This window comes from Protopterus annectens, chromosome 16.part0, assembly GCF_019279795.1.
Source record: "Protopterus annectens isolate FY-2018-M chromosome 16.part0, PAN1.0, whole genome shotgun sequence".
Taxonomy (NCBI): domain Eukaryota; kingdom Metazoa; phylum Chordata; order Ceratodontiformes; family Protopteridae; genus Protopterus; species Protopterus annectens.
The window spans coordinates 660704871-660724453 of NC_056750.1; the positions used below are offsets into that span (position 1 = coordinate 660704871).

The following is a 19583-nucleotide window of genomic DNA, read 5'->3' on the forward strand; positions in this document are numbered from 1 at the left end:
ACCGAGGCCTTGACACCCTTAGGTCCCTGACTAATAGTTTCTGGGTCCGCCCTAGGACTCTTATAAAGATATTTATGAGCCTCAGGCACCCTGTAATACCTATCCGGTTTAACAGGAGCAGGAGGCAGAGAATCAGGATTAAGAGAAGCCTCTGCAAACACATCTTCCACAACATCCAGAACAGGGGTATAGCCAAGGGCCTATGCTGGAGTAACAGCAAAGACTCCCTAAGCCTTTTCCTAGAATCAGAGAAGTCCTGACCTTCCCACTTAAAATGTTCCCTCATAGAATGAAGTGTCTCTGAAAAAGAAAAATCCTCTGGAGGAGAAGCAGAAGGAGTGGAATCATCTGCATCAGAATCAGAATAAGGAGAGTACTCCTGCAAGTCTTCAGCTGAAGACTCTGAAACATCCGAAGCCTGCTCAAAACTTCCCAACTCTGGCTCCACCCTAGGCCTCTTATCAGGAGGGGGCAAGGAACCTCTAATCAGAGTAATCAAATCTTCTGCCATTTTAAGCATGTGCTTCTTAGGCACAGACCCTGCTGAACTAGGAGTGACACCAACAGAAGCTAAAACTGGCCTGCCTCTGGGAGAAGCCTTGGAAACAGAAGGAGAAGGCCTAACCACCCTAGGAAGGGAGGGGAGTACAGTAACTTGAGAAGCCCCTTCAGCTTGACCTGCCTCCTGAGAGACCACCTCCTGCAAAATCAAAGTCTCCCCCTGAGACTCCAGAGAAGTCTCCGTCAGAACCACCGGTTCCACTGAAGCCTCTAAAGAACCGGCGTCCTGAACGGACGACTCATCTTGCCTGGGTTTAACTGCTTTGTCTTTGCGCTTCTTCGCAGAAGCGGGCGCCGGAGAATCCGACAGCATATTATAATTGCACCGCTTCCCAAAGACCAGCCTAGCACAATCTAACCTTCGCTTAATAGTGCGTTTATTGAACCTAGCACAAAAGCGACACCCAACAATGTCGTGCTCAGGCCCCAAACAAGGAATACACAAAGAATGATAATCCCTATGCGGTATCTGTTTCCCACAAGAAATACAGTTATTCACTTTTTCTGACATCCGGTAAAACACTGAGGCAAGAAAAACAAAATATTCTAACGGGTACTTAGCCAACTTGGATTCGGTCTGAAACTCCGAAAAATTTCAGAACGCCGAACGGCACTTGCAACGCTGCTTCTGCATCGGACCATGCGGCAAAAAAGACTGAGGAAATGACGTCGGTCATGCGCTTTTGTACCCTGACGTCCTGATGTCAGTTTTAAGCGCCTTGACCGACGTCAGCCTAATACTTTGGTATTCGGGCCGACCGAGGACAGCGGACTACCCATATGTAAGGACTGCAGCAATGTGAGATGAAGAACATCCGGTATATTATCGTACTGTAGATATGCAATAGATGAGCATCAGCATTTCTACAATTCCAAACTTTATGGCATTATGACATACCATACCATTTTTGTGAAAAGTATGACCAATATGGCATAAATTACAGCTGGGATAACAGCAGCTGTGAATAACTCCTTTATTAGTTTACTTCAGAAGAGCAGTCTAATCCATACTTGGATAAATATGTGTTTTCTCACCTTCCATTCCCCTCACTTGAAAAGAATGCTGCCCAAACAAAACCAAATCCAACTTTGTCAGATACCATATGCACTATCCCATAGCTAAACAACATCTTATCCAACCTATTTCTTCTTTGCTGTATCCCTCCTTAACCAGCCTATTTTACATTTGTCTATATAGAAACCAGATACCTATGTGTAATTCCCATTTCCACTAGTAGCATAATTTCTTTACTTTTAATAATTTACTCTCCAGCCCATCAATCACCTGCTCAATATCAGGCAAGCATCACTAGCCTTACACTAGCCCAATACCAGCCTGCATTACACCCTATAACACTGCTTTCTACCCATTTCATCCCTTGATTAACCTAATCACTCACTCACTGTCACTCCTCCCTCTTTTCCTCCCACCAATCACTATCTTTATCCTAAACTTTTTTCAACCTGTCCACTCCAACACACAGCACCGAAACATCTCACACACTGATTTATCTCCCCTTTAGCCTCCACCTCTAAACCCTTCTAGTGTCTCTTTATTGACAACTTAAGCTACAAAATGCATAGACTCATCTCCCCTCTTTCATTCCAAACATTCAAAATGATCACTTACATTTTACCTGTCTGCCACATATCCCAGTTCATATATTCCCTGAAGGGAAATCATGGTTACACATTTGTCATCGATAGACAATAGTCTCTACTGTAGAAAGGCAAACATCGGGACAGGTACACTCCTTTCGGTGAGAGCTGGTGTGGCACAGTATTTTTTCATCTCTGTTTCTGCCTTTTTCAAAGTATTTATCATTTGCCCTGCAAATTCTTTGACCATGCTTATACTGTCTTTTTTAACTTCACTATCCCGCTCTCCTTTTTACTCATTAGAAAATTAACATCAGTTCAAGTGTCTCTGCAATGAGATAATGCAACAAACAAAATTACTCTTCCTTCCAAAACAATAACATTTGTCATTGCCACAACACAACATAAAAAAGGAAATAAAATCCAACTGTAGTTTTGTGGTATATGGAGCATTATAAAACTGTAGGGCTTTTTTTGTTACATTCTGATTGTTCTTTACAACTTCTATATGTATTACTTTCTAAACCGTTTCTATGTGTATTTGTCTTTTATACTTAACTATATCTTGTGTAAGAATACAAGCAGAAATGGCAGACCACATCTTGCAACATGGTTTATCTTTTCACTCTTTGTAAAATTTTCCTTTTAGCTAGACATTGCCCTATGTTTGGGACCTTCATCAATCTGTATCAACACACTGATATTGCCTATGCAGTTGTCAGCTGCATTCACAAATATGCCTCTTAATTTCATTGGCTTTTACTATTTTATATTCGTAGTCACTGTGACACCCCTGAACTGGCCCAGTAATCAAGGAGCCTCAATCCTTATCACTGGCAACAGTGGGGAACGTACACACTGGGAGGATGACAAGTACACACACAGTAAAGTGCAATTTCCCTTAAGAGCACACAGAGACTACAGTCAGTCTGGAGCTGGTTGTTTCCTTTTCCTCCAGATCCCCAATAAGACTCCCCACTGGCACAGCTACAGAGTTGAGATCTCAGCTGAGTGACCAAGCCAAGATTTCCAGCACCCTCTCTGTCCAACCAGTGCTTCATGTCCTTGCCCAAGTAGCTGACACACACACAGACTTATAGAGGTTTGATTTCTAAAACACACACACACACACACACACACACACACACACACACACACACACACACACACACACACACACACACACACACACACACACACACACACGGGAAAGGCTGGCACAGATTTATTAGCTTTGCCCCCTTCTGCCCAGACTATAATATAGTTTCGGCTGCCACTATTTATATATATATTTATTTATTTATATTTTGACAGGATAGTCCATTGGGCCACAAGGAGTCTGTTTTCAATGGAGTCTTGGGAGGAAAAGCTCCAGAAAAATTACAGATTTAATATAAGGAGTATGTTAGAGAAATGTAATGTGCACAAATTATGCAAAATTAAACGAACAGAAAAACACATCAGTAGAGTGCACATTAGTACAATGCAGTGAGTAATATTTACAAACAGTCAAAGATTTTAACAGTTTAACATAGCACAATGCAATAACAGAAACAGCCTAAATTTTTTTTAACAGTTATGCTAATTCATGCAGTTAATTTCTAGGCTACTGAATTGTACCATTCTAGGAGTTATGCTAATTCCTAGAGTTTTTTAGGGGTACAAAACAATGGGAGGCTATTGTGAATTGCATCTTATAGAGAGTAGCTATAGTATAGGGAGATTATGTGGGGTGGGAGCAAGAGCATTCCCATAGTGAAGTTAGGTGTATGAAGTAAGGTTTTGAATGAAGAGAGGCAGCTGGTGGCATGGATGAGAGGTGGGAGGGAATTCCAATGGCATGCTAGAGAGAAGGACAGTAGATGTTTTCCTGGTGGATGGGTAGGTTTATGCAGTTCAATTAGATTTTTGGAATTAGATCTCAAAAATCTATTTGGTTGGTGCATTTTAAAGGTGGTGGTAAGAGAGGGACAGAGAGGGGTGGGAGATTGGCATAATGGTCAAGGTATTTACCTTACAGATCAAAGATGCAGGGTTTGATTCTCACATGGGCTAGTACTAATCTATGAGAGAGGGAGTGCAAATAAGTTTGTGTGCTTGGACAAGTTGAATATAGATGAGGTAATTGGACAGCTCAAGCCAATTCAGTTGGTGTAGGGCAGTGCAGTGATGGGAAGTGGCTCTATGGCCGTTTGCAAATTTAGTTATTTTATTATAGCAAGAGGAAAGTTTAGTCTTGAGGGGGTGGCCAGGGTGGTGCAGCAGTTAATGTTCCCACTTCACAGCAAGAGGTTCTCCGATTCGATCCTCGGCTGGGGGTGCCTTCTGTGCGGAGTCTGCATTATCCTCCCTGTGGTCACAGGGGTTTCCTCCGGGTGCTCTGGTTTCCTGCCACATCCCAAAGACATGCTGTAGGTGGAGTGGACACTCTAAATTGGCCCTAGGTGTGAGTGCGTGCATGTGTGTGCCTTCTGTGGAAGATTGGGCATTGGGCTGGCAAAGCAACACCATAAAACTCCACTGCCAATCATGAGCGGACAGGTGATCTGCTGTGGTGACCCCTAACTGGGAAAAGCCGAAAGAAGAAGAGTTTAGTCTTGAGGGAGAAATGCAGGTTAATAAGGATAGAGGCACCATACAGGAGGGATGGGGTAAGTGTTGGTGAGGGTGAGCTTAGTGGAGGGAGAGATGTAATGGTTGTGGCGGTAAAGCATGCCTTTTTTGTGTGTTTTTTTTTTTTTATATTTACTTGTAGATGATTATCAAACTTTAGCTGGTCATCGATCAGGACTCCTAGTAGTTTAGCATTAGAGACTATTTTGAGAGGAGTATTATTTTTGACTGGTGACTGAGAATGATGTTTTATCTAGGGTGGTGGTTTTGGAAGCAGTAAATATCATGAGTTTAAATACCCGAGTTTAGTTTTAGTAGCATTGAGGGCTAGATGGTTGTCCATCATCCATTGCTCAGTGGAGGAGAAGGCATTGTGGGTTAATTTAACTAGGGTAGGTATAGAAGAGGCAGAGAAGATTAATTGTTGAATCATTGGCATATTGGACAAGGTTGACATGTGGGATGGCTTGGTAGAAATAATTTAAGAATATATTGAATAGAAGGGGGCCTAAAACTGAACCCTGGGGGACACCTGTGGGAGTACTGAGAAAAGGAGAGGTGGCTTATTTCCATCTGACTGCTTTTGTTGCCTGTTTAAGAGGTAACTGGTAAACAAGGTAATAGAGGAATGGGACAGATTTAGTTTGGAGAGTTTAGTGAAAAGAAGGTTATGAGAGATAGTGTCGAATGCCTTAGAGAGGTCAAGGAGGAGGGTGGACATGATGTGGCCAGTGTCACGGGCCTTAGTAACTGTTTCTAAAAAGGAGAGGAGAGCTGTGGTAGTGCTGTGACTGGGTCTGAAACCATGTTGAGTAGGGGGTTAGAATTTGGTTGTTTATGAGGTAAGGCAGAAGTTGTAGATAGATTAATTTTTCGAGAAGTTTAGAAATGGGGATAAGATATCGAAAGGTTGAAAGTTTGTGATATTATTATTACCACTTTTTTGGAGTGGAATAATAAAGGCCTTTTTCCAGAGCTGGGGAACTTGACATTCAGCAATAGATCAATTTATAAGGATGCAGATGAGAAGAGCTATGCCATCTGTGGCAACCTTTAAGAAATATGAGGATATATAATCAGGGAGCACAGGGGTATTACAGCCGGGTTTTAATGTTAGTAGAAGTTTTTTTATGGTGGCTGTAGGGATGGGGTTGAAGGAGTAAGGAGGAGGTTGGGAGCAGGAGATGCTAAGGGAGGGAGGGATAGGTGGAAATAATGGTGAGTAAGTCGAATGGGAAGTGAAGGATGATGTACGTTCATTTATGGAATCAATAAAGAAAGTGTTAAATTAGGTGGCTAAGTCCAAGTCAGAGAAATCTGGATCAGGGCAGGGGTTTTCTTTTTTGCCAAGGTTGAGAAGGGAGGAGATTCCATGACAGAAGTTTTTGGGGGTGGTGTTATGGTTGGTTTGGAGTGTAGAGAAGTAGGCTTTGTGGTCTGAGAGAAGTTTTTTTACTTTGTTATGAAGTGCTTTAATTTCATTAAGGGTGGTGATAGTTTTAATTTTGGAGTGCTGTTTTATAGGTTGGTACTAGGCTATCAGCCCTAGGGCCTATACAAGCCTACTCATAATAATTCCTTGGCTATTTCTTCCCACACTATTTACTTCCCTGGACCCCTGTCTAGCAGGGTGACTGACGTGATTTCTGGGGTGAATTTCTTTCTCCCATTCAGTCGTCAAGGTTTCTTTTGAAGAGGACCAAAGAGGCGCTATGCTTGACATGTATGGGCAGTCTATTCCAGAGTCTAATGAGTCTCTGGGTCAAGAATCTATCCCTCCAGCATGTTTTTTTTTATTGTGATGACAAGATTTAGATCCCTAGAGCATGTGGCTCTGAGGGATTGGGATTTCTTTAAGTGTAGCATGTCCAACAGCTCTGGGTTTGACATGGCCTTGTATGTTAAGCAGAGATCTCCTCTGAGTAGACGATATGTGACAGAGTATAGCTGGAGTTTAAGGCAGTCAGCGTAGGGCATCTGCTTTAGGCCTGTGATTCTTTTAGTGAGGTATTTCTGCGGCCCTTCCAGTTGTTGCAGATGCCTTGAAAGGTACATACCTAATGGGGCAGTGTATTCTATAATGGGTCTAATTGAGGGATGAGTTCAGTGGGACAATGACTTCCTTTTTTCTGGATGAAAAGCCCTTAGTGATGAAGTGTGCCACATAGGATTTCCTGACTTTGTGGCGATGTGGTTATTGAAGGCGAGACCACTGTCCACCTGTGTCCCTAAGTCTCTTATCACACTTTCGGTGTTTACTGTACTGCCACCTATGTGGTAATTCACGGGTACATGTTTTTTCCCAAAGGGGATAACTATACATTTCTTGGCATTGAGCTTGAGCCCATGGCTCTGGCACCAAGCATCTGTTTCTGTAAGGCCCTTTTGTAGAGTATCCACATAATTTGGGGATTCAATAATGGCTTCCAGTTTGCAGTCATCTGCGAACTTTGTTAGCCAGAGTGTCCCTTAGTGTTGGCTTGTACTTGAGAGAAGTAGATGGCAAACAAGAGCAGTCCCAGGACTGAACCCTGAGGTACTCCACTTGTCTGGAGCTGGATTTGGAGTCAGCTACATTTACAGTGTGGGTTCTGTTAGTAAGCCAGTTGACAACCCCCATCGAGTGATGTAGGGATGAATGCCCAGCTTAGTAAGTTTATCCATGATTCCAGAGTAGGGGATGGTGTCAAAGACCTTGGTGAGGTCCAGATAAGGCTGTGTGGACCACCTTACCCTCATCCATGGCTCTGGAGACTGATACAAATAAGTCAATCAGGTTCAGGAGACAAGATCGGCCCTTCACAAACCCAAATTGGGTGGGGTCCAGTGTTTGAAAGTTGCCAATGTCTTTGTTTATAAGTTCCATGATAATACATTCCATGCCCTTACAGTTCAGCCTCATCAGACTGATGGAGCGGTACTTCCCGGGATCCAAGGTGGATCCCCCCTTGTGGAGTGGGATAACTGTAGCTGTGTGCCACTCAGTAGGCATGAAGCCTGAGGTGAGGCTAAGATTAATCATGACACTTAGGTGAGGTGCCAGTTCATTTTGTAGCTCATGTAGTACACAGCCCGGGATGTCATCTGTATTCTTAGCTTTGGAGAGTGTGTTTTTTTTACCTGTGTGGCTGTTATTACTGGAATTTGGCAATCTTCCGGTACTGAGATGGGCCGTTTAGGGGGTGAGAAAGTGGGTGAAGTTGGCACTGAGTTGATCTGCCAGGATATTGGCAATATCCTTGGGATCAGTATATTTAATGCCATTCTGTTGTAGCTCAGAGCAGATCTGAGCATTGCCATTTAGATTCTTGACATAGTTATAGAATGCTTTGTGGTTATCTTTGGAATCTTTGGCAATTTTATTTTCATAACTAGCTTTGGAGGATTTTATGAGGGATCTCAGCTAATTACTGAGGCTGGTAAGGGAGTTTTTTGCATCCTGGCATTTTCCTCTTTTCTGCAACAGTTTCTTCCTTTTGTTGTAAAGGTTCCAGGCTTTATCCTGGAATCGCATGGCTACTAAGGTATTTTTGGTTAGCCAAGGTACACGACTGCTTGTGTGCTTTGTTTTCAGAGGGGCATAAGAGTCAAGCAAGTTGAGGAAAGTTGAGTTAAAGTAGGTAACAGCATTTTCTAAGGGAAGTGTTTTTAGTGGGTTCCAGTTCATTTTTTTAGTGCATTTGAGAATGTGCTAGGATTAAAGTTTTTTAAACAGCGAGTGAAGGTGTAGGTATGAGTTAGCTGTATGGAGGGAAGACGGTGGGCAAAAGTGGGGAAGTGGTCGCCTAATGGGTCAGGCAGAGTGCCACTATCAGAGATGTAATGTGGATAAGAAACTAGAATCCAGTCCAGGTTACTTCCACTAAGGAAGTTCTTGGAAGGCATAGTTGTTGAGTTAATAAGCTGAGTGATTTTGTACAAGTTTATATTAAGTTTGTAGGAGACTGAATTGTTGACCAGTTAATATTAACATCACCCAGGATTATAGTTTCATTAGTGATGTTGTTAGAGAACCAGGAGAGAATATCTTCAATGGTTGAGATATAGTCTTCGGGAGGGATATAAATGGAAACTATGCATATAAGTTTACGTTTGTTTATATGAAGTAGGGCTGGAATTAGTTCTGCCTTGGCAAATTTGGGAATAGATTTGGCATAGGGGGTAACTAATATATGGAGTTTGAGCCAGGTTTCTGAGATGGCCAGAATATCGGGTTGGTTATGGAGAAGCCAGGCATGGAGGTTAGGAATTTTGTTGCATATGCACTGAGCATTTAGAGCTGAGAAACGGAGGGGTTTACCAGTTGTGGGAGGAGGATAGGATTGGCAGGTTGAGATGTGTGAGGGTGAAGGGCCAGGGTTTAGATAAATGGTGCCAGAGAGAAGGATAGAGATGAGATGGCAGAAGAGGTATTTCAGTTGTATGCAATCTATGTGGTGTAAGCTTTATGGGGATGTGGCTAATATAGATGTGAGTAGAGTTTTTGGAGCTAGGTAAGAGTTTGTAGATGAAGAGCATACCATTATTGATGGGGTAGAGATTGGGTGATATGCAGGTTGAGGAATATGTGTGCATAGTGGAGTCTGGGTTAGTTAAGATATGGTAACAAGTAGTAATATTTGAGTTAGAAGTGAAAGAGGTTTGGTAGACATGACGACAATTCAGGATATAATGGGGGGTGAGTTTTGGATTAAGTAGATACTAATAAAGTATGGGTTTGGGTACCTGAGAAGGTAGTACGGATAGTTTGTGTTAATGTGGTAGGAAGTTTTGGTGTAGGAGGGGTGGATTATAATGTCACATATTCAATGTCAGAAGTTATGTATGAGGTGTTTGGGATGTTTACTGGGTACGTTTTTATTTGGGTAGTTGCTACTGCGTGTGAATGCAAATGTATTGTAGATAGGTATTTACACAAAAGATAGAATCAATAGATTAAGTATAAATAAAATGGGTACTTTTTGCTGCATGAGATGTAATATGTGTAGATATATAACATTCGAACAACACTTTGTTCATCCTACCATGATGTTTGAGTTTAAACCTAAGTTTTATGCTACATGCGATAGTAAGAATCTAATTTATTTAGCTACATGTACAAAATGTACAGGGTTTTATGTGGGCATGACAGCGAGGAGGCTAAAAGACAGAATATATAATCATATATACGATATCAGGAAAATGAACAACCAGAACGCGTTGGCCAGACATGTTAGTTTAAATGTAGGTCATACTTTTTGGTTCAGGGTGTTACAGATGATATTGCAGAATAAACAAGGGGGTAGCAACTTGAATCACTTAGAATCAGTTGAGCTTGAATGGATTTTTAGAATGAGAGCACATGTAGAACTAGGGCTCAACCAGTCTATTAGCATTAAACCAATACTGGATGCACGTATTTAGATGTATTTTTGGATTTAACCGCATATATATATATATATATATATATATATATATATATATATATATATATATATATATTGCACTTTTTATATTATATACTATATATATTATTAATATTTTTTCCATTAATGTTTTAAGAGGTAATGAATTATAAAGCGCTGGACATGCCTAAGGACCCAAATTTATACTCTGGGTTTAGATGTACGTTAGTACACGCATTTTATAAGTAGTGCTTTGATATATTTTATATATTTTTTTACATCGGACAGTTTAATATGATGTTGTAAATTGTGTTTTGTTTAAATTATTAATTTTTAGTTAGTCAATTATTATTTTATATTACTTATTACATTGTATTTTTGTATTCAGGATATACATATACACATTTCATTATATACGATTCACTCTCTATCTGGCTTTAAACTAGGAGGTGGTTGCCTTAAAATATTGCTTGCTCAATCAATCAATTATTGAATTCAATTATTGAATCCATTACTCAATTACTTGGTTATGCAGTTAGTATTTAAGAACTGTTTGAAAATGTGTTTGTGAAATCTGAAGAAGCATGCCTGTGTAGCATGTGAAAGCGCTTATTTTATTTTGTTTTACTTCGACATTAAATACTGGTTTATAACATTGTGGTGGTTGTGTCCAGTTTTGGTTTTGATACTTCTCATTGGGAACTACAACCTTCAGACGGTAGCAGCATTTATTTTTCTTTATATAGGTATTAATTTGTAATGGCAGGGGGTAGTTATAATTACTTAAGCAGATCTGGTGGTTTAAACTCTGGTGGGTGTGACTTGGTAAAGTTTAAATTACAGGTATTGGGGTGGGTGGGATATGGGGGTAGGTAAGGGAGCAGAGTGAGCCCGAGGGGAAATGGAGCAGGATGAGCCAAGATCCAAGCAAAGACAAGTTTGTGTTTAATAAATAATCAGAATTGACCAAGAACAGCTCTGAAGCTGTAAGTCATTTCTTAACCATTTATCAGGTGGAAGAACAGGATAACCTTGTATCAGTAGGCTACTGTGGTCTCAATTTAAATTAACAAACACAGTATTTGATCAGTTATGGATATTATTTGCTAAAAGAAGTGAATAAACAAGAAATGGAAGATGAGTGTGAGTATGGGGGGGGGGGGCTGCTTACAAGCCAAAGCAGAGTGCTCTCCACAGGATAATATTAGCTCAAACAGGTAGACGCATACACAAAGTTAACTTTATCTGTTTGCATTTGCAGACAGTTCAGACTCGGACTGCACTTGTCTTATAACAATGTATCCACTGGTCGGATAAAAGATAAAGGTGGTACAGAAGCTGAATTCTTAGAGGGGTGTTAGGTTGGAGAGACACTGAGCTCTTCATGGGGCCTGTAAGCAGGGTGGTTGTAGTTTAGCACTAGTCACTACTTATCAGCTACTTTAAGGCCCTTAGCAAAGGGTGTCCAATCTTACTGTGTAGTGTTACTATAAATCGAAATGGCAGCTTGACCAAGAGCAGGGCTATTAGGAGTGGCCTGTATAGTGCCACCAAACAGATATGCAAGTACTTTAAGAGCTTAAATATGTTTCACAAATGTCAGCCACAAAGATACAGTAGTTTTAAATATATTTAATAATAAATAATAAAAGAACAAGAAAATACTCAGTAAATTATCACAGTAACTTCAGAGCTCAAAATCACAGGAAATATTTAAAACAACCTTGCCGGACGGTCTCAAATAAATAAAGAAAACATCTAAGCTACACTTCACTATACTCCTAACTGTATCGAAGATAAATTATTGTGCCCTAGTTAACTTACTTACAGAACAACAAACAGGCAGAAGTGATTAAGTGGATGTTTCCCAGCTGATGCTGTCAGGTCAAAGAAAAATACAAAATGCCCTCTTTCTCTCTCTCTGACAGAGTTCTTAAATTAATATCAAATATTATGACTGGGGTAGCTTGGATGACATCACTTTTTGAAACTTGACTTTAGTTCCCAAGCTAAATCCCCATTGTCAGAAACTATCAGCATTTAGCATCTTTCCTGTGAAACATACATAGCCTTTAGATGTTTGCACATCCTCAAAGTCCTAAAACAATAAAAAACTTCTACATTTCAAGCCTAATAATTCTCTCTCTTCCTAGGCAACACAGAGTCCCCTAGCATAGACATCTTGTCTCCTTGTTGACTGAAACTGAAAGATAACATTGCTTGTTTATGCAGTTATAAAACAATTAATTTCAACTATTTTACTGAAGTTTTGCAAGTTAACCTTCTATGTGCCAGTTCCCACTGTTAAAACATATACATTTACAATAGTTTATATACATTTCTGTGCTGATCTAGCAGGGTATACTGTGGCCACACCTCTAAAATCAGTACTTTACACATATTTCTGTATTAGCAGTTTGATACACACAACATACAGTTATAATATAGTAGTACCACAATCAATGGCATCATGCTGTTATTCACAAATGACATACAACTATTTACAAAATTTCAGATAGCTGGGCTGGCAGTATTTCCTTTTATGACAGTCACTTCCTTCACAAGTTGTATTATGTTAATGCCTTTTGTTTCCATATTTCTGTTTTCTGAAAGGATCTCTGACATTTCTAGAAACCTAGTAAACTCAAGGATTTCCTGTAGCATAACTTCTTGCTGTGAAAATGCACGTGCCCTCATTTTCATTGTTTAATATCTGAATTATCTGTGTTTTCATTTCACTATCTATATCTGAAAATGCATATTTCCTTGTCATGGCCCTTAACCCTGCATAATACACATGCATTTTAATTCCTCTCATAGACAGCACTACTGGATATATACATTTCAAACATATTTTCAATCGATTCAAAAAGTGTGAATACGTTTTTCATTTGCTTCCTCAGACTTGTCATTAGTGTCTGACATGGTCTTACATACTTTACGAACATCACCACCTACCAATATGCACCAAAAGGACTTTCAATCTTTGATCTGTGGTATACTTGCTGAATTTAGCATCCTGATTCTTCCACTACAGTCATACTACTTGTACTGCAGTCACACTCAAATACTTTTACGCTGGCTTTATCTAAACAAACTGTCTAACAAAAGCCAGATTCCTTAATCCCTGGTCTGCGAGTTACTTATTATACTGGCTACCTCATTTACCTTTAGTACTCTTGCTAGCTTGGTTTGTTTTTGCTAAAAGTTCTTTAAAGTGCTACTTACCTGCATAAATGTCTGTGACTACCAACTCCTGCTTTTTCAATTAAATTGGATTAGTTTTCACATATCATATATTTAAAGAGTAATCCAATTGTAATGTTCTTACACTTGGCAGTAGGATTCAGATGAAGTCAAATGTTCTCACAAGAGAGACCTAAATAAATGAATGTAGCACTATAGTAAAAGACATACTACAGCTAGTAGAGTTTTAAAGGGCAGGCTTTTTGGATCTGAATAATGTTCCTTGGGGCATAGTAAATTTAAAACAGCTCTTTTTATTTTAGTAAAGACATCTCAGGTCTGTGCAACTACCAACAGCAGGAAGGCAAACTCAAAAATCAGATTACTTTTTTCAAACTTAATTCTAAATTCCAGTCTCAAAACTCCAATGATATAAACAATTGATGTATCAATGTGTATTCTTTTGGTTTATGAATAAATCATGGAATGCTGAAAAAGAACTTTACTTCCTGAAATTAGCAAGACCAATCAGTGGGTCATACCCAGCATGTTTAACCAACTGCAACACCACAAGTTAATTGCAGATAGAGTTCCAAGAGCAGAAACTAAGAAGCCACCCAACAAGCAAATCCATTCTGGGGCTATCAATAGGGGAAACAACAGACGGCATCAATCACACCTTCATGGAGCATTATAGCTAAACCTGACTTCTGGCAGTAAAACAGAGACAGTCAACACATGTGACCATCAGAAATTGTCCAGCTTTTAGCGACAGTACAGGTGCAATTCTATTAGTACTGCTGCCTTGCAATCAACCCTCTTTCTCTTCTGACTTCTATAAAATCGAGTCTATATCACATTGTCGAACTGTTCAAACATCATGGTCGACACCATATGATCGAACTTTTAAAAGTTTGAACGTTTCAACGGAGATCACTGTACAGTGCAGAATGGGAAAATTTCCCTTTTTTGCACTGTAGTGCGATCTCAGAGTTGGTATATTTAAAGAGCGGTGTGGGAGGGTGTGGGGGGGCTTGTCCGCCTACTTAAACCGTTCAGATAGGTTTTTTCTTAGTTTTTTTTTTATTACATTTTAGAACTTTTAAAAGTTTGATCATATGGTGTCGACCATATGACATTATAACTTTTAAAAGTTTGATTATATAATATAGACAAATAAAATCTGGTGTTTACCACTGAATTTATATAACAAACACTGCAAAACAAGACTGAAAAATGAAGATGTAAATGCTAACAAACACAAAAAACAAGAATCTGAGAAAACAGAATATGTGCTTAGAACACAGGATAAACTTTGGAAGTTGCAATGAAGTGAGAATGTAATGAGCAAAGCAAATGTCAAAAGTGTGCAACTTAGCAGGGGAAAATGTACTGACATACTTGTACTTCATCTGACTCACCTGTCAGGATCAAAATCTCCAAGGCGAAAATTACCACTCTGACGTTGGAGCTTGCGGTGCTCATCGCGAGCCTGGAGGTATCCTCGTTCCAGGGTATCTAATGCTTCCTTAAGTTGTTGAAACCCCTAAAATTATAACAAAACAGAATCACTTATCACTTTCTAACTAGAGTCATTTTCACAACTGAATCAAGTCTCCAAAGGAACCATATTAATCTCTTACATACTACTACCATTCTAGAATTGAGACAGAACAGATGGCTCCACAGTAATGTGCAGAATTCAGTGTACTGAAGATGCAGTGAGTGCAGTTCAGACTGAGCTGTCTGACAAACTGAATTTTTTGACCCATTTCAATTAAAAATTCCTTTTAGAATGAAATTGGGGGTAGACCTGCCTGGTCATTAAGGACTCCCATCAAATAAGTCCCACCATCTCATCAGCATCCCTAAGAAACTTTTGTCTTGTGCTCTAAGTCCCTCCCTACAAAGGAGTAAAGAAAGTACGTTTGACCCCCTGACAAAACTGTGTACAGAATTCTTCTTTATGACAAAAACAAGTAGTGTATGTTTTAAGTCTCCCTCCTGAGCCAGGTTCCCAGCAGCCAGTTCCAGCTCTCACCCTATTAACCCTTCTCTCCTTGGTTCTATTAACTGACTTACTTTATCTTCTTTATTTCTACTTTGCCAACTTGCTGTAAAAGCAAGCTGTTGTCCACTAGGTGGCACCCTAAACTTGGCTTAATATCCATTATTCTCTTCTCTAGTATTATATCCCTCATTACTTATTTTCTTTGTTTTTTTTCTCCTCTTTTCTATTACTACACCTCTGTTAGCTATATTCCCTTTCCCCTCTCAACTATCTCCTGTTAACTCACTATTGTAATAGTACTCCCCACTCACCTGGAATTACCTAGAGCTCCTCTACAATCTGTAGCTTTCTGATTGTCTCTGGGATCTCATTATTTACTTGCTCTAACCCACTCAGTTCGCCCTGCGGGCTTACTCCGCTCCCCTACCCTACCCCCAATTCCCACCCATCCCAGAGGTCATACTCTTATACCTATCAAACCACACCCCTTCTCCATTCCACCTATCACAATCACATTTCCATTAAACAATCTTCTCTATTTTCCCACCACTATCTCTCTCACCTCTTCCTTTTACCTTTCCTGACCACACCAACTTTACCTCTGTACCTATAGTAATTTATATCTACCATGTCAATGAATAAACCCTCCACCATAGTCCACTTACAAAGGTTATTCATACTCACACTTCTACCTCCTTTAACTCTACCTCCTATGAACACCCAGTACATGCAAACTTTCTATACCCTACTAAACAATCTACCTCTTCTTCACTAGCCTCTCACACTAACCATTTCAACATTACATCCACACCCAGCTATCTACTACCTAAATACCATAGGACAGCACACATTAGATACAACTTCCCTAATACCAGAAGATATCCATTTCTTCTCAGGAAATATACTAATACTAAATATCTAACACTACTCCTCTCCCTAAAGGATTCGACTGAAGCAAACAGTGCAGCAACCATAAAAGTTCAACTAGGAAAGAAAAAGCAGCAAATGCACTGTGTGCAAAATTCCGTCTCTTTGTCTTGGAAATTCGCCCCTATTCAATGCTCATAACAGTCCACAACACCTTCAATGAAACCAACAAACAAAGAATGGTTAAGTGCTTCTGAGGAAGCTTGTTTTATTCAAGTGAAAGCGCTTAACCATTCTTTGTTTGTTGGCATTACAATAAACTTTTATTTACTTCTACTTGGTTTCATTGAAGGTGTTGTGGACTGTTGAGCGTTGAATAGGGGCGAATTCCCAAGACACAGAGACGGAATTTTGCACACAGTGCATTTGCTGCTTTTTCTCCCTAAAGGATGGAGATATTCACCCAAACCCCGGTCCAAACACCTCCACCACCACTCAACTCATCAACCCAAACCTCTCTGCCATTCACCTACTAAAAAAACCTCCCAACTCACTCTTAATAGCTCACCTCAACACACGTAGCATTAATAAAATAACACAACTCCATGCTCTCTTGGAACTCTACTCATTTGATATTTGTCTAACAGAAACTTGGTTAAAAGCGATAACTAAAGATAATGAAATTATACCACCTGGTTGCATCTTACATCTTGACTGTGTAGCCAAGAAAGGTGGTGGAATAGCAGTAGCTGTTCTATTCAAATCTGATTTTCAAATAACCATCGTTAACCAAAAACCTCCTCAAGACTAATGCTGACATACTTATTACCAAGCTTCAGCTAAACCCAGTCAAATCTATCTATATTATCTGCATCTATGTTCCTCCAGGTAATAACATTACTACCATCGAAAACATTCTTTCTTGGTTATCTCAAAACCTTCCCCAAGAAACCATAATCCTAGATGATTTTAACATTGACTGGAAATGTTGCATTAACAACTATTCCACTAGCCATATACTCTATGGGTTTACCCAAACTATTACCTCCCCTACTAGAATAAACAAGACTAAAAATAAAGAAAGCACCTTAGATTGGATACTCAATAATCAACCCCAGACTTATGACTCTGGAACCCACCCTGACAACATAAGTGACCACTCACTAACCTACATTATCAGGCTCAAAACCAATCCACCCATTCAACCCATATTTAGGGCAATTAGAACCAAGAAAAACTTCAACTTGGATCTGTTCCTATGTGAACATACAGCATGTAATTGGTCCCCCTTAAAACACCTTGATCTAGATGAAGCTAGACATACTCAACCGCCATGCTCCTACCCGCTCTATCAGGATAAGAACTAAATCTGCTCCATGGCTTAAGGAAACCAAGCAAAAAAATCCATCTCAGAAATAAATACTAGAATAAATCAGGCTCAACTATAAACCCCGTTGACCTCCAAAACTACAAACAACTGAGAAATTAAACAAAAAAAGCTATAATGTCCGATAAAAAAACTATTACCTACAATCTCAGCATACCCACCATAATAAACCACAAAAGTTCTGGTCAAGTATTAATCAATTATTACATCCTGGTCAATCTATCACACCTAACCCTCAAGGCACTGACAAGGACAATCCTAAACAAACTGCTAATGCATTTAATACCTTTTTCACCAAAGCAAGTCAAACTCTTGCCAGTCAGCTCTCTCCTCAAAACGTAACTATATCTAATTCTGACTCTAACCCACCACCTCCATTTCTCTTCCAACCTGTCCCAACAGCATTTATTCTCACCCTTATCCAAAAACTGAAACCATGCACTCCTTCTGCTGACCAACTACCAGCAGAATACCTACAAGTTAGCAGCCAAATCTATTGCTTACCCCATCTCCATTCTCATCAATAAAACCATCACTGAAGGATATATTCCCAAACTTTGGAAAGTCTCTCATATTATTCCCCTTCACAAAGGGGGAGACTCCACTGAACTCTCCAACTATCATCCCATAGCCCTACTTTCTCCTTTATCTAAGATCATGGAAAGATGTATCCACAGGCAATTGCTAGACCATCTTCTCCATAATAACCTGCTTTCCAACTCCCAACATGGGTTCAGACCTTCCCATAGCACAACTACTGCCCTCCTTTCCTTTATTGATACCATCAACAAAAACTCTAACCTCAAGATGCTTTCTCTGCACTTTTCATTGACCTGTCCAAGGCTTTCGACATGGTAAATCACACTTTACTCAAACATTCTCAAATCTCTGTCTCTTGACAGACTAGCTATAAAATGGTTCCATTCCTACTTAAATAACAGACATCAAGCTGTGCTCTGGAACACCATTCTTTCTACCCAGCTACCTGTTAATATTGGTGTCCCTCAAGGGTCCATACTGGGCCCTCTCTTGTTTTCTATATTCATCAATGACCTTCACCAAGTAGTTCCCCAAGCTACATGTATACAATACAATGATGACTCCACCCTTATATGCTCAGCCACATCTGTATCAGAACTTCACTCCCTTTCTCAAGACGTATTTAACTCTGTAGAACTATGGTTTACAAAACACTGTCTCCTATTAAACCCTAAAAAAACTAAACTTCTCCTTTTTATACCTACCAGTAAATCTCCCCCAAAAGACTTCACTGTAACATCCAATAATGGTACACTCATATCCCAAGATCTTATACCAAACTGCTATGTCTCACCATAGACAACAACTTTAACTTTGACGCCCATATCAACAACATTTTGAAAACTACTAATAAAAAAATAGGCTCTCTTTATAGGATCAAACCCTTTCTCACTCCTGCAACTAGAATAACTATTGCCCACATTCATCTAATCTCTACCCTTCTTTATGCCTCACCCATATTTACCAATCTGTCAAAAAAATAACTAAGAAACTAGAAAACTCCTACAATAGCATAGCCTGGTTTGCCACAGGTAACCCATTCAGAACACACCACTGTATTAATCTAAAGCATCTAGGGTGGCTTGAATTACAGCAGCAGCAGAAATTTAATCAACTGGTCATCGCCCATAAAATACTTTTTCAACCTGCCAAAACACCCATCCTAGCTAACCTTATTCACCCCTATTATAACCTGAAGTCCCTAAGATCTTCACAAAAACTTCTTGTATATATCAATAAATCAAACAATAGAGCTGGAGACTCTCTCTTCTCTAATACTGTTGGAAAAACCTGGAACCTACTTCCCTCTGAACTTTCCACACTTCCCTCTATTACTCTGTTTTAAAATAAACTTAAGCTCTTCCTGAAAACACATTGGATGTGCCCCTGTACTAAACCTGACTGACCAACTTACTCATTACTTGATTCAACCTTA

The 19583-nt window shown here is 39.7% G+C and overlaps 1 protein-coding gene across 1 annotated transcript in view; it reads right to left on the reverse strand.

The window, feature by feature from the left end:
- AKNA (AT-hook transcription factor) overlaps positions 1-19583 on the reverse strand; it is an 865316-nt gene that overhangs the window by 273269 nt on the left and 572464 nt on the right. Inside the window, exon 8 of the mRNA XM_044058163.1 lies at positions 14765-14889. Within this exon, the coding sequence (XP_043914098.1) occupies positions 14765-14889 (125 nt within the window). The remainder of the gene's footprint in view (positions 1-14764; positions 14890-19583) is intronic.